Source organism: Trachypithecus francoisi, unplaced genomic scaffold (genome assembly GCF_009764315.1).
Source record: "Trachypithecus francoisi isolate TF-2019V2 unplaced genomic scaffold, Tfra_2.0 Lachesis_group8, whole genome shotgun sequence".
NCBI lineage: Eukaryota > Metazoa > Chordata > Mammalia > Primates > Cercopithecidae > Trachypithecus > Trachypithecus francoisi.
Genome location: NW_022681473.1, coordinates 122,217,818 through 122,230,169, shown reverse-complemented (window position 1 = coordinate 122,230,169; position 12,352 = coordinate 122,217,818). Strand labels below are relative to the sequence as shown.

Below are 12,352 nucleotides of genomic sequence, written 5' to 3'. Positions count from 1 at the left end.
TGTCTTCAAAATCAGTTCATCAACCACCCATGAAAAGCCATCTCCTTGATTTGTAGTCACATATTTTTGCCTAAACATGGAATAATTCAGCCTGATCACTCCCTTTATTTCATAGACTTAGAGTCAAGTATCTGTTGGCAATTTGCGGGGGAAACCCATGAAAAGATCCAGGTTATTCACAACTGAGCACATTTTATAAATGATTTGCAAATTCAGTATTTTATTGTGTGCCTACCATGTGCCAATCATCACAACAGAGGCTGAGATGACAACCACAGCATCCTAAGGCCACTGCCCAAGAAGAGTGCTGAAAACCGGGGCCAGAGAGCCTCTCAGGCAGCTCTTCTCAAGACACCGTTCACTGGCCCTATGAACTGGAAGTGGGAAGACTGCTTGTTAAAGAAAATGATTCCCTGGCAGTGAATCACCTCCTCGGTCTGCACTCACCTCCTTCACTATACTCTTTGGTGCGACATTGCTACTTCGGTTCCTCTAGACCTTACCTCCATTTCATGTCCCTTCACGCCCACGAGTCAGGAGCTCTGTGGTGGGGAGGAGGAGGGAGACCCTGGCGCTCTCGCCCTGGGCAGAGGACCTGGGCTGCTTCCTCTTAGATTTTTTCGCATGCAGACACCAGGCGCCCTACTTAGGAACCAGGCTCCACGGGGGACGGGGGTAGTACCTACGTGGTGAGGGTGTTCAAGCCACAGGCCTTCATCTTCAACAAGCGGTCCCTCCAGTACTCCCTGGGCACACGGAAATAGTGGATGGAGCCCCCGAAGATCCAGAAGGTGGAATCCTCCAGCATGAAGTTCCAGGCCTTGGCCTGCAGCCCCAGCTGCCGATGGCGGAGCCACAGAGGGACCAGGGCGCTCCAGTCCAACCTGCCAAGACAGAGGCGTTTTGGAGCCCAGAGGCCGCAGGGGCCGCGGTGCAGAGAGATCAGCGTCCTCGCCCCTTCACAGGTCCTCGGCATCTCTTTCCAAAGAGGGCCTGCGTGCAGGGGGCTGGGAAAAGCTCCCCCCCGCCTCAGCCAAACCTTGGGAGGGGTCTGTCTGCAGCGCGGGGCACCGCGGCAGGGGAAGGGCAAGCCGAGGCTGCAGCCAGGAGCAAGACGAACAGCACTGGGCACGAGGGCTCGCGGGCCAACGGAGCGAGGCCAGCTCAGGCCCCGGAGGCTGCTGCAGGGGCCGGGCGGGCGCGCGGCTGCACCATGGCCAGCGCCCTGGCCACGCGGCTGAACGCGAAAGCAGCAGCGGCTTCACACGGTACCTCCGAGCCCCGGCACGGTCGCAGCCGCCCGACTCCAGGAGCAGAGACCTGGAAAGAGGGTCTGCGTCAGCGGCGTCCTTCCATCCACCCGATTCCAGGTCTTCATTCGTTTCTGAAGATCGCGGCCCGCCAAGAGATGGCCCAGCTAGAGCAGAGTCCCCCACGGGAAGGATTCGAAGGCTTCCGGCCGTGAGAAGGCTCCCTTGGCATCTCTTGGGGTCGGCCCCAGGGAGCCCCTCGGGTGGGTCCCAGTGACTCGGTGCTGCTGGGTGGGTCTCCTTCCCACCCTGTCTCCCGAAAGCCGTGAGAGAAGCTGGGGAGACCCACATTTCAGGTCAGGAAGTTCATGAAAGGTGGAGGCTGAGTCTGGGGCAGGAGCCGGTGTTGGCTGTGCCTTTGTCCTCATCAGGGCTCGCTCCTGCCCTGACACTAGCAGGTGGTGGCCAGCCGGGCCACACTGCACAAGATGCCCCCTTAGCTGCGTGTCACGGAGGGATGGGGCAACCGAGAGGGCCCAGATGGCCAGAGACGGGGAGGGGGCAGGGGGCCCACAGGACAGAAGACAGCTCAGACATCGCCAGCCTCTTGGGAATTTTGTCTGGGGCCACTCTCAGGCAAAGAAATACGCTTTTTTACCTACTCCTTCCTACTTCTCACAGCCCCCAGGCCTTAGAACTCCCATCAAAGCTCCAGGACTACAGTTCTGCTGCTACAGATGAAAGGGTCATTTCATCCGGGGCAACCTAGGGCTCTGCTCACCACATTCTTCTTTCTCTGAAGAGAAAACTTCCATGTTCTAGTAAATGGCTTGCAAATGACATTTTAGGACACAGTTCTTCCAAAGGACTGTATGAGAGAGTGAAAACAAAAACACTAGCTGGACGAGGAAGACCCGATGTGAATCCTGGCCCCCAGCTTGGTAGAACTGTTGCCTCGGGTTAGCGACACCAGTTCTGTGGGCAGGAGCTTCTTCCTCCGTAAAACAGGCTAATGCCTGTCCCGGCTGCTCAGAAAGGCTGCTTGCAAGGGTCCCGGAGAAATGCAGCCCTCTCTGCTGTGAGCCGAAGAGTCTCATCTCTATCTGAAATCAACTTATTATAGCATATGTTTGCATATTCGAGAGCTATGGGAACCTATTCACCACACATTTTTCTCCAAAGAGAAAACTTTAGAGAGAATAGCCACCAGTGGGTTTTATGTCCCTAATGTGGGATAATCTCAGCTTCTCCATTCTTCCCATTGTGGTATACAGTTTAGGTGCTAGACTTTGTGCCAAGTCATCTTATTACAATTTCTAAAATTTGACCACAAAAGATTCTGTACACTGAGATCCTATTAGACCAACACAGCCTGTATGCCACAGGTGGGTCAACTTGGGCCTTGGGTCAAATCCAGCCTGCCATCTGTCTTTGTGCAGCCTGCAAGCTAAGGAGAGCTTTCACATGTTTAAGTGGTTGAAAAAAAATCAAAAGCATAATATTTTGGGACACATAAAAATTTATATGAACTTCAGTGTTCGTAAATCGTTGTATTGGCACACAGCCACACCATCTACATACGGCTGCTTTTTTACAGTTGAGTATTTGCGATAGAGACTGCATGGCCTGCAAAGCTGAAAATATGTGCGATCTGCCCTTTCCCAGAAACTCGGCTGGCCTACATCCTTGCAGATGAAGCCCTGGACTGCTAAGACAAGGCCTCGGGCCCCTCTGGGCCACCGTCCAGGCCTTCCCTTGGTGCCCCCTGCTCTGCTCACCAGGCACTTTGCTTTGGCTACAGGCTCGCAACTGCTCAGGCCACACCTGCTCCAAAGCACACACCCTGCCTCCCGCTCAGCCCTCCCCGCCTCAGGGACTCACCAGACTCACCTGCCCACCACAACACAGGTTCGCCCCCTGGTTGCCTCAGAGGCACATGCTGGGCTCACCTCAGGCCAGAATGAGGAAGAACTGGATGGACAGACTATTTTCTTAAAAACAGGGGCATTTTGACAATCTGGTGGTGAAAATACACACACACATGCACATGCACACACACACACACACACAAAATACACTGTTTTTAAAGACAGTGACAACACAACTTAGCAATCACTCCACCAGGTACCAAACCTTATTCTCCAGCCAGAACTTCAAAAGTGCAATCTCCAATTCTTATTAAAGCACACATTACTTATCCTAACGTCTATTTATGGGTGCGAGAGCCTCCACTCCCCACCCTGCTAAATGCAGAGGTGTAGTCAGGGTTGGAAAAGCCTCTCTGTGACCGACATTCCAACACAGTCCCTGCTAGTAACACTTTAACCTGTCCCCTTGATTAGTTGATAACTAAGGATCAGAAAACCTCCCTCTGGGCTTTCTCCAGGTGTGGTCTGCAGGCAGCGAGCCTCTGAACTCCCTCGGTCACAGCCGCCTGACTCAAAGTGCAGATAGCTGGAAAGAGGCATCCTGCTTCAACAACTTCTATCCACCAACCAGATTTCCAGGTCTTCATCTGCAGCTTGTCAGAAATGCATAAACCTTAAGCCTTACTTGAGACTGACTAAATCAAAATCTGCATTCTAACCAATCCCAAGGTTACAGCTTCAGAAGCCCAATCTGCATCTTCTCCTTTGACACTACATAGACTCCCTCCCTGGATAGAGCTTGTCTTTGCTAGTGTCTTTGTAACACACAATTTTCTATATTTTTAGAACAAAACATTCTTCTCAGTGCATATCAAGAGGAATGAAATAAACAACAAAAACAAAAAACAATCTAGCTGTTATCCAATTCCAAATTCTGGAGAATTCAACCGTTTCTTCCTGGGAATTTCCTGGTAGGTTACTGGACAAGTTGTCAATACGTTACTAAAAGGGATGAATTCACCAAGAAAATGAGGATGATACGTGTTGGGTTTCTTCAGGGAATTCACTGCCAGTAAATGAGACCATGCAAGTTAGAGCCTCATAAACAATGAAGCATCGTGTAAATGGTTATTAACACTAATAATGATCATTAATACTAATAAGCATAAGATGGAAAATAACCCCATAATTTCCTGAGTAACTCAGTAATAATAAAATAAAGAAAATATCGGCCGGGCGCGGTGGCTCAAGCCTGTAATCCCAGCACTTTGGGAGGCCGAGACGGGCGGATCACGAGGTCAGGAGATCGAGACCATCCTGGCTAACACGGTGAAACCCCGTCTCTACTAAAAACTACAAAAAACTAGCCGGGCGAGGTGGCGGCACCTGTAATCCCAGCTACCCGGGAGGCTGAGGCAGGAGAATGGCATAAACCCGGGAGGCGGAGCTTGCAGTGAGCTGAGATCCGGCCACTGCACTCCAGCCTGGGTGACAGAGCGAGACTCCGTCTCAAAAAAAATAAAAAAATAAAAAAAATAAAGAAAATATCAACTGTGTGGTTAGAGTTGGTTGGTTTAAAGGTCAGCAAGACTTTACTCCTAAATTAGGCTTGATAGCAAGGAGCTAACCAAATCCTAAGGAAGCTCAGCATGTTTCTGTCACTTTTCTTGGGGAGCAGTTCATCCGTGATGGACCTTTACTTGTTGAAACCAGGAACACCTGCCTTCTTTTGAACTGGAGCTTATGTTAACATTTTCTCCTGAAATTTCTGTCGCCTGTGTATCTTGGCTTCATTTATACAAAGTGATTTTTCCACCTTAGAAGAGTCTGGACAGCAGACCCTGACCACCGGCCTGAATTCAGTGCTCAGTGCCCAGGTCTGCTCTGCTCAGAGTCAGGCTCTGCTCCTCCACCTGTACGGAGAGGGTGGCCGTGGTCATGGTCCAAGGTGGGGTTCCTGGAGGAAGGCAGGCACATCAGGACCTCTGATGGGGCCTTGCACAACATAACAAGACCTCTACAGCCCATCCTCACCAATTCCCTTTTGGCAAGTGGAAAAGGGGCAGGCACTATTTGTGCTGAAGGCTGTGCAAGCTGCAGACACAAAAACTGGTTGCAATGGAAACCTGAAGCAGAGGACATAGGTACCAAGTTCTGCTGTGCCCCGTGCTGAGGAAGCAGGGGGAGGTGGAGCCCTCTGGAGTAATTTTTCCTTGACTGGTGAGGTGGGTCCTGAGGATGAAGGGTACAGGACAGGCCCCAGCAGTCAGGAGATTCTGGGTGTAGTAAACATGTGAGTGGATGGAAAAGGACAGATGAGCAGGTGACAAGGTCACCACCTCTTTCTGGGAATGGGACTGGCTGTCAAGTTTCAGAAGGGATCTTGCAGGGCGGCTGGGTGGGAGGTGAGCCAGATCCAGTCACCACCAGAAAGGATCTCCTTGAGTGAGGTGTGCCAGGCTTAAAATGCGTCCTGCCATGCCAGCGGGCTTCCCTGCATCACCCGTCAATCCTGCAAACACTCATCAGGAACCGGGGTCATGGTAGGGCTGGGAGGCCTCACTGGGGTCACAGTCATCTCTTTCTGGTCTGCCATGCAGAGTATGACCAGACACAGATGGGCCAGGATCCATGCAACTGGGCACAGCAGAGACAGCGCCATGAACATCTGGAGTATGATGACCACCGGCAGAGACCAGGCAGCACTCACGCAGTCCGAGGCTGGCCATGGGCATACGCAAGCTGGCATCTGAGCCAGGAACTGCAATCATTGTCCTTTGATTCCCAGAACATGAGTCCTTGTCGGCCCCAAAGGCTGGTTATTTTGACACTATAACATAATGTGTTCACATGCTTGTTCATCTGAGATGATAGCTTACAAATTCAAGTTTTAGGTGCACTGTGGCCCTATTAGGGCCTTAAACAGAGGTTCAACTGAATCCAAAACCAGGGCATTCTATGAAGATCCTGACCAAGAAAACACTCCCCTCCACCCTCCTCCAAGTGGCCATGCCGAGACCACCATCTGATGGTAAGTGTTCAGCTGCCCACAGACATCAAACACACGGGGATTCCTCACTTGGATCTGTCTTCAGTGCAGACTTCCTTTCATCACTCTCAAGGTTCTGGTTCCGTTCTAGGCTCCCATGAGGCTCAACTTCCTTGGACATCCTGCTGCCCTAAACTGTCTGTTTGGGGATATTTTGGTCCCAGCAGTCTTCAGCCATGTTCTCTCCACCCTCAGCAAAAGAATTTGAGGGCCTGAAGGAGGAACTATGCACTCTTTGGCCCAGATGGTGCCCTTAACGACTCTACTCCAGAATATTGCTGAGTAGCTCTTGGACCAATCCCGGGGCTCCAAGAACTTCAGCCTCAGGGAAATGGAAGTCGGTCCCTGTGTCTGGCCCAGCTTCTATATGTGCTCCTTGGTCTGGGCCCAAGGTGTTGGACTCCTGTTTGCTGGGAGAGGCATTAAATACGCCCAAAGGCTTAGGCCTACCATTCCCAAGGCAAGTATATGCATTTTGCAGAGATGTGAGGTCCCCAGCAAGAGGTCCACAGCACTCCTGCAATCTTAGCTCCTCCCCTTTTTCCTCTGAAACGGCTCCCAGGTAAGCCACGAACCCTGGCCTCACATCCGGGCTCTGACCCAGAAGCAATATTGGTGGTTCAGAGGGCAGTATTTCCTAAAGACTGTAGGAAGTGAGTACATGAAGAAGAGTTTACTAGACCAAAACCTTGAGATCCAATAGCAAAATAACAAAAACTCCTCCCTCGAATCAACCACATAACAACAACAACAACAAAAAGTGGTCTAACATTATGTTACATTTGTAGTACTTTGGGACCACTGACAGCATCATAAATGGGAAAAGGACTGTGTCTCACCCAGAGAGAAGTGAAAGCTCTGTTAAATAACACAAGGCTTCTACTCTTGATAACAAGCCCCTGATCTTCGAGATGCTTGGAGACTCTCAATGAAATGATCTCACAAATAGGGAAAAACATAACTATGTTAAATGTTTTTTTTTAATCCACCACATAGGACTTATCTACGAAGATATACAAGAGATGCACTGGTTCTTACAAGACTCAGGAATCGACTTGGCCCTATCGAGTTGGGTGCAGAATCTCCTTTACACTGATTCCAACAGAAATAAAATGTACTATTTTCAAAATGTCTATCAAGATTTAAAATGAATCTATCCTACGGTCAGCAATTCTACTTATAGAAATACATCCAGCAGATATCTGCGGCAACTTTGTTTACAGTAGCTAAAGATTGCAAACAATCCATGTCCATCAATAGAAGACTGTTTAAATAAATTATGTGTCTAATGGACAAGGAGGATAACGTGTGTTATGTGTCTAATGGACAAGTAGGATAATATGTGTAGCTATCTTCTTGTATATGCATAGAATATCTCTGAAAGAAGCCATTATCAGTAATAATGGCTGATATGAAGAGGGGATAGGGAAGGGTGCCTAGCCGAGGGGCCAGGAGTGGGAGTTTCTTTTCACTTGATTCCCTTTCACACTCTGAATACTTACCATGTTCATAAATTACCTACTCACAAAATAACTTCTTAAGGGCAAAAAATACAATCTGTGCTTGAAAGGAACAAGCCCACTAACTGTGTTGCTAAGTGTCAAAGAACAGAAGCTGTGAGTATCAACAAGGAGTCTCTAACAGGCAGATACCAGTCAAGAAATATCTACCTCATTAGCAGGAGCCTCTAAAAACACCTGCTGCCTTTCTATCCCAGGAGACCTCCACACTATGAGAACTCTTTTTCAATACGGTCTTTAGCATCCAGAGCAATAGATTTAAGCAAAATCTAAAACTGAGTGGAGAGGAAGCAGCAAATATCCCAACACTGACACCAAAAAACCCTGCCTCTGCTGTGTGATGGTGGCGAGGGAGGGAGTATGTGCCTAGACCCCAGAGTCCTTTTTCAGGTCCAGATGTTCTAAAACCTTTCTCCTCAAGCTGCAGGATCTCCCGAATTCTTCCCAGAAGAGCGTCTGACATGACCTCATGGAACTCTGCATCACTTCATCAAGGACTACAGGTTTTTATTTTATTTGCCACTTTACCTTAAGGTGGGAAGAACCCTTTGGTCAACTTTCTGCTATTTCTGCAGCCAAGGACCTTTGTCCCCAATCTTGTTGGTAGCCCAGCCCCTCCCCTGAGTCACACCTATACCAATACTATGGCTGCTCCAAGACAACTCTGGTCTCTTTCTGTTGCTGGCTAGCATGGTCCTGTAAGAATCCCAGAGCCAACTCGCTCTTCCTAGCACAGGGTGGCTCAGACATCCCTCACCACCAACAGGTCATCACCTGCTGAAAGAGACACTTCCCAATGCTGAAAACTTTACTACTACAAGATAAAAGGAACACTGTTCAAAGAGTTTGAACATTCCATGAAATACGACTCAGGCCTCAAGCAGAGCAGAGTCCTAGAATAGGCAAGGCCCATAAAATCAATTACCTCCCAGAAGCTCAAGAGGAGAGGCATGATTTGGCCACATACGCTGGGAAGACAGGACTGGCCATGATTCACATTAAAAAAAAAATGACCTGCATTGCTAAGTTAGCCACCTTGTTCAGGAGAATGAGTTTGATACATCTCCTCCTTTTCCCTTCTATAGGAAGAATTTGCGGTCTGGAATACAGAAAACAGTAGGTCAGGGCAGTGTGTGAGATGGACCTCAGAGAAGAAATGAACTTACCTCTTAGGAGCATGATGCTGGCTGCCCACCTGAAGGCTTTCTCCTCTCTCACCTTTCCCAGCTGAAATTTCAGGTATGAGAGATGCAGAGTTCAGTGTATTTTTGCTCAGTGATTAATTTATATTAAGGAAAAAATCATGAATGAGAACCATGCCTTTAGATAATATCAAGCAGGCATTCTTGTGTTCATGGAGTGGGAACAGGAAACAGAATGAAAGGCAATTGGCTCAAAGGCACGGTTCACACTGATACATGCATCGCAGACCTCAAAATAATACGCTGAGTGAAAGAAGCCAGACCAAAAAAGAGAACGTGCTTTAAGATTACAATTCTATAAAACACTAGAAAATGCAAACCAATATACTGTGTCAGAAAGCAACAGATCAGTGCTTGCTCGGGGCTGGGGAGCAGGGAGGAGGAGAAGGGAGGGATGACAGAGAGGGACATGGAAACTTTGGGGGCTGGTGGCTGTTTTCACAATCTTAACTGTGGTGGTAGATTCACAGCCTGATTTAGATACATGTCAAAGTGTATCAAATTGTACATGTTAACTATGTGCTGTTTGTTGCATGACAATTAAACTCCAATAAAGGTAATTTTTAAGAAAGACCACTGTTTAAGCTTAAAAAAAATAAAAATAAAAATTCTAAGACTGAAATCCTCCCCCAAAAGTCAACCTGGTCATCCTAGCTCTTTGATATGATGTAACCCACCAGCTATGACTGACCATGAACCAGCCCAAGGAAAAGTTAATGAAAAAAAAAGAAAAGCTATAGCCAAACATGCCCCACCCCACGCCAGCCACTGTCCAAATACCGGCCTTCTGCTACAGGCAAGGGGCTGCTGCGGACAGCTCGCTCCACAAAGAGTGAACTTGGTGGCCAGTTTCCATGTGACCTGTATTCCACTGGCCACCTCAATACTCCCCAGTAACAGCGGGGAGAGGCCCCCACCTCCCACTCAGTTAATGACCCAGTCAGAGCTGGAGCAAGACAGGAAGAGAGAAAGACAAAGAGGATGTTCTCCTCCTGCCTCCAGAGATATTACAGCAACTCATAATCATTGATGTCCAGCCCAAGTCAGACAGGATGAACTGGGCAGAATATACCCATGAGGGAGAAAAAATCAAAAAGCCGCCAAAAAGACATGTATTCCACAGGATCCAAAGAGACGGCCCTGAACTTGGTTCAGAGCTCCTTGAGCTTCTGTCCTACCTGCTAGAAGGATGGAGTGGCAAGAAAAACAACTTTCCTAGGCATGTCAAACTGTGTTCACAGCCTTTGGTCGCAGCTGTTTACTCTCTGTTGCCATTCCACGCAGCTCCAATGGCCCAAGACTGACTCCTAGTGTGGCCACCCCACCTAGGTGGGGACACGGTTACCTCACCTCAAAGAAGCTCAGGCTTCTTCCCAGCTAGGTCAGCTCCCTGACACCTCACCTCTGTCCCACCAAACAATAGCAAACACTCAGCCTCCTTCGCATACCTTTTCCTGGGGACTTTTTGGGTGTGCCACTCGGCCCATCTCAAGCCCACAGTGCTGCCCCAAATAGTGACCTGCCTGGGTTCCCTGCACGGACTCCTATATCCCTGATCAACAACAAGCCTGAAGCTGCTAGACTTTCTCTTGGCAGCTTGGGTGCCTTGCTACCCTGCTGTATGCAGAAGGATCTGCTGCTGCTGCCCTGAGTAATTCTTCCAGGGTTTGCACAAGCCTTGCAAAGGGAGGAAAGCTGAGCATCCCACAGGAGCCAGGGCCAATCTTCAGGGAGGAATGGCTTAGAGATCTTAGGCAGGACAGAGAACATCTTGGGCACAACTGGAGAAATGAAATGCCTGAAGTTTTCTGGGCCCCAGAATGAGAAGAAAATCACGTCCTTCTCCCAAACAATATTATGATGTCCTTACTATCTCAGAAACAAGAATCAAGTCTTCACAAGGTGTAAACATCGAGTTTGTCAATGTGTTCTTGTGGCCGCAAAAGACTTCCAGATATTTATCTCCATCAAAAACTTCCCTACCTCCCAGGGGAAGTTTAGAGAAACCAAGAAGGGGGATAAAAAGGAAGCAAATGACAAAGCTGAGCGGGGTAGGGCCTGCCACCAGTTCCAACCGTTCAGTTCATTCGATACTGCCAGTCGGCTTCCCACTGGAGGTTTTGAATATGGAAAGTGCTGACCTGAAAGATAGGGTCAGGGCTGTAGAATCCTTAAAATAGGCACAGTTTAGAAAAATTCTGGGCTACGGCACCCAGAAAACTTTTTCACAGGCTGTGGGTAAGTCACAGTATCACTGAAACCACTCATTTGCCATAAACAACATTTTGTAAAAAGGGGAGAGGAAAGTGAGCTGGTAACAGGTGAATGGTGGGAAAGTGGAGAGAGACGACCTATCAGGCCCAGAACTGTGCAAATAACTCATGACCCGGGATCTTGGAGGCCCACGGACATTGTTCTTATGACCCTGCCAGGCGAGCTGGCTAGACCGTAGCTGCCAGGCTGAAGCGCCGGCCTCTGCAGAACAAGGCGCCTCCCAGAGGCTTGGGAGGAAAAGGGGGGCCTGGGGAAAGCGCAGAGGAAGCTTTCCGCGGAGCAGTGGGCACGGGGCCGCGATGGGGCGCGTCTGAGAGAGCTCTGACGGCTGGAGGGCTGCGGCCGTCCGCGAGGGGCAGAGCCTGGCATCACAGGCGCGGCGGGGTGGGCGGCTCGGGGCACAGACGCCGGCTCCCGAGGGCACGCCGGGTGTCGCCCAGAGGCCTGGATCGCGAGGCAGGAGTGCCTGGAGCCGCAGGGGAACTCGGGGCATTGGGGAGCTCCCAGAAGGAAGCAGCTGGGACTGCTCCCCCCAGGAACTCGGGATTCAAGGGTCGCGGGAGGAGAGAACCCGAGGTGCGGAGGGCTGGGGAATGTGGGGTCCGGCAGGTGCTGCGCGAAGCTCTCTCTCACCTGCGGAGCACCAGGAAGCCCAAGATGACCAGCAGCAGAAGTCCCAGCATGCGGCCCGGCCTCCGCCGGAGGCTCCACGTGGTCATCGCGTGTTCTCTGCGCGCGGGGACCCCGGTTCCCACTCCAGTCCGCACTCAGCCGCGCGCGGGAGCCTCGGCGCGGGGGGCGGAGCCGCGCGCTGGTCGCCTAGGCAACCAGCCCGCCGGCGTTCATTGGCTGGGGCTCGCGGCTCCGCGCCGGCCGCCCTAGGCCTCGCGTAGGCAGGGGCGGGGCTGGTCGGGGCCGGGGCGGGGCCTCTGTCGGGGGTGGGGCGGGGCTGGTGGGCGGGGACGAGGTCTCGGTAGGAGGGGGCCTGGCGGGGGCGGGGGCCGGGCTGGTGGGGGCGGGGCCTCGGCCGAGGCCGGGGCGGGGACAAGGTCTCGGTAGGGGAGGGGTCTCGCCGGGGCGGGTCCCCAGAGTGTGGAGCGACGCAGAGTTCGCCGTCTTCCTGCTCGCGAGGCGCAGGCCGGTGCGGGGACGCAGCGCACCTGTCCCACGCCGAGGTAAAGTCGCCCCT

At 50.9% G+C, this 12,352-nt stretch overlaps 1 protein-coding gene across 8 annotated transcripts in view; it reads right to left on the bottom strand.

Moving 5' to 3' along the window:
• GLB1L2 (galactosidase beta 1 like 2) overlaps nucleotides 1-12,070 on the bottom strand; it is a 50,724-nt gene extending 38,654 nt beyond the window's left edge. For 5 of the 8 annotated variants that reach the window (XM_033208160.1, XM_033208154.1, XM_033208155.1 and 2 more), the window contains exons 1-3: nucleotides 11,797-12,061; nucleotides 1,273-1,320; nucleotides 687-884 (exon numbers count right to left, since the gene is read on the bottom strand). In XM_033208160.1, the coding sequence (XP_033064051.1) occupies nucleotides 687-884; nucleotides 1,273-1,320; nucleotides 11,797-11,882 (332 nt within the window). In that variant the 5' untranslated portion in view covers nucleotides 11,883-12,061. Of the gene's footprint in view, nucleotides 1-686; nucleotides 885-1,039; nucleotides 1,238-1,272; nucleotides 1,321-11,796 lie in introns of those variants that run through there. The other 3 variants (XM_033208156.1, XM_033208159.1, XM_033208161.1) reach the window with 3 other exon arrangements.
• Nucleotides 12,071-12,352: the final 282 nt, after the last annotated feature.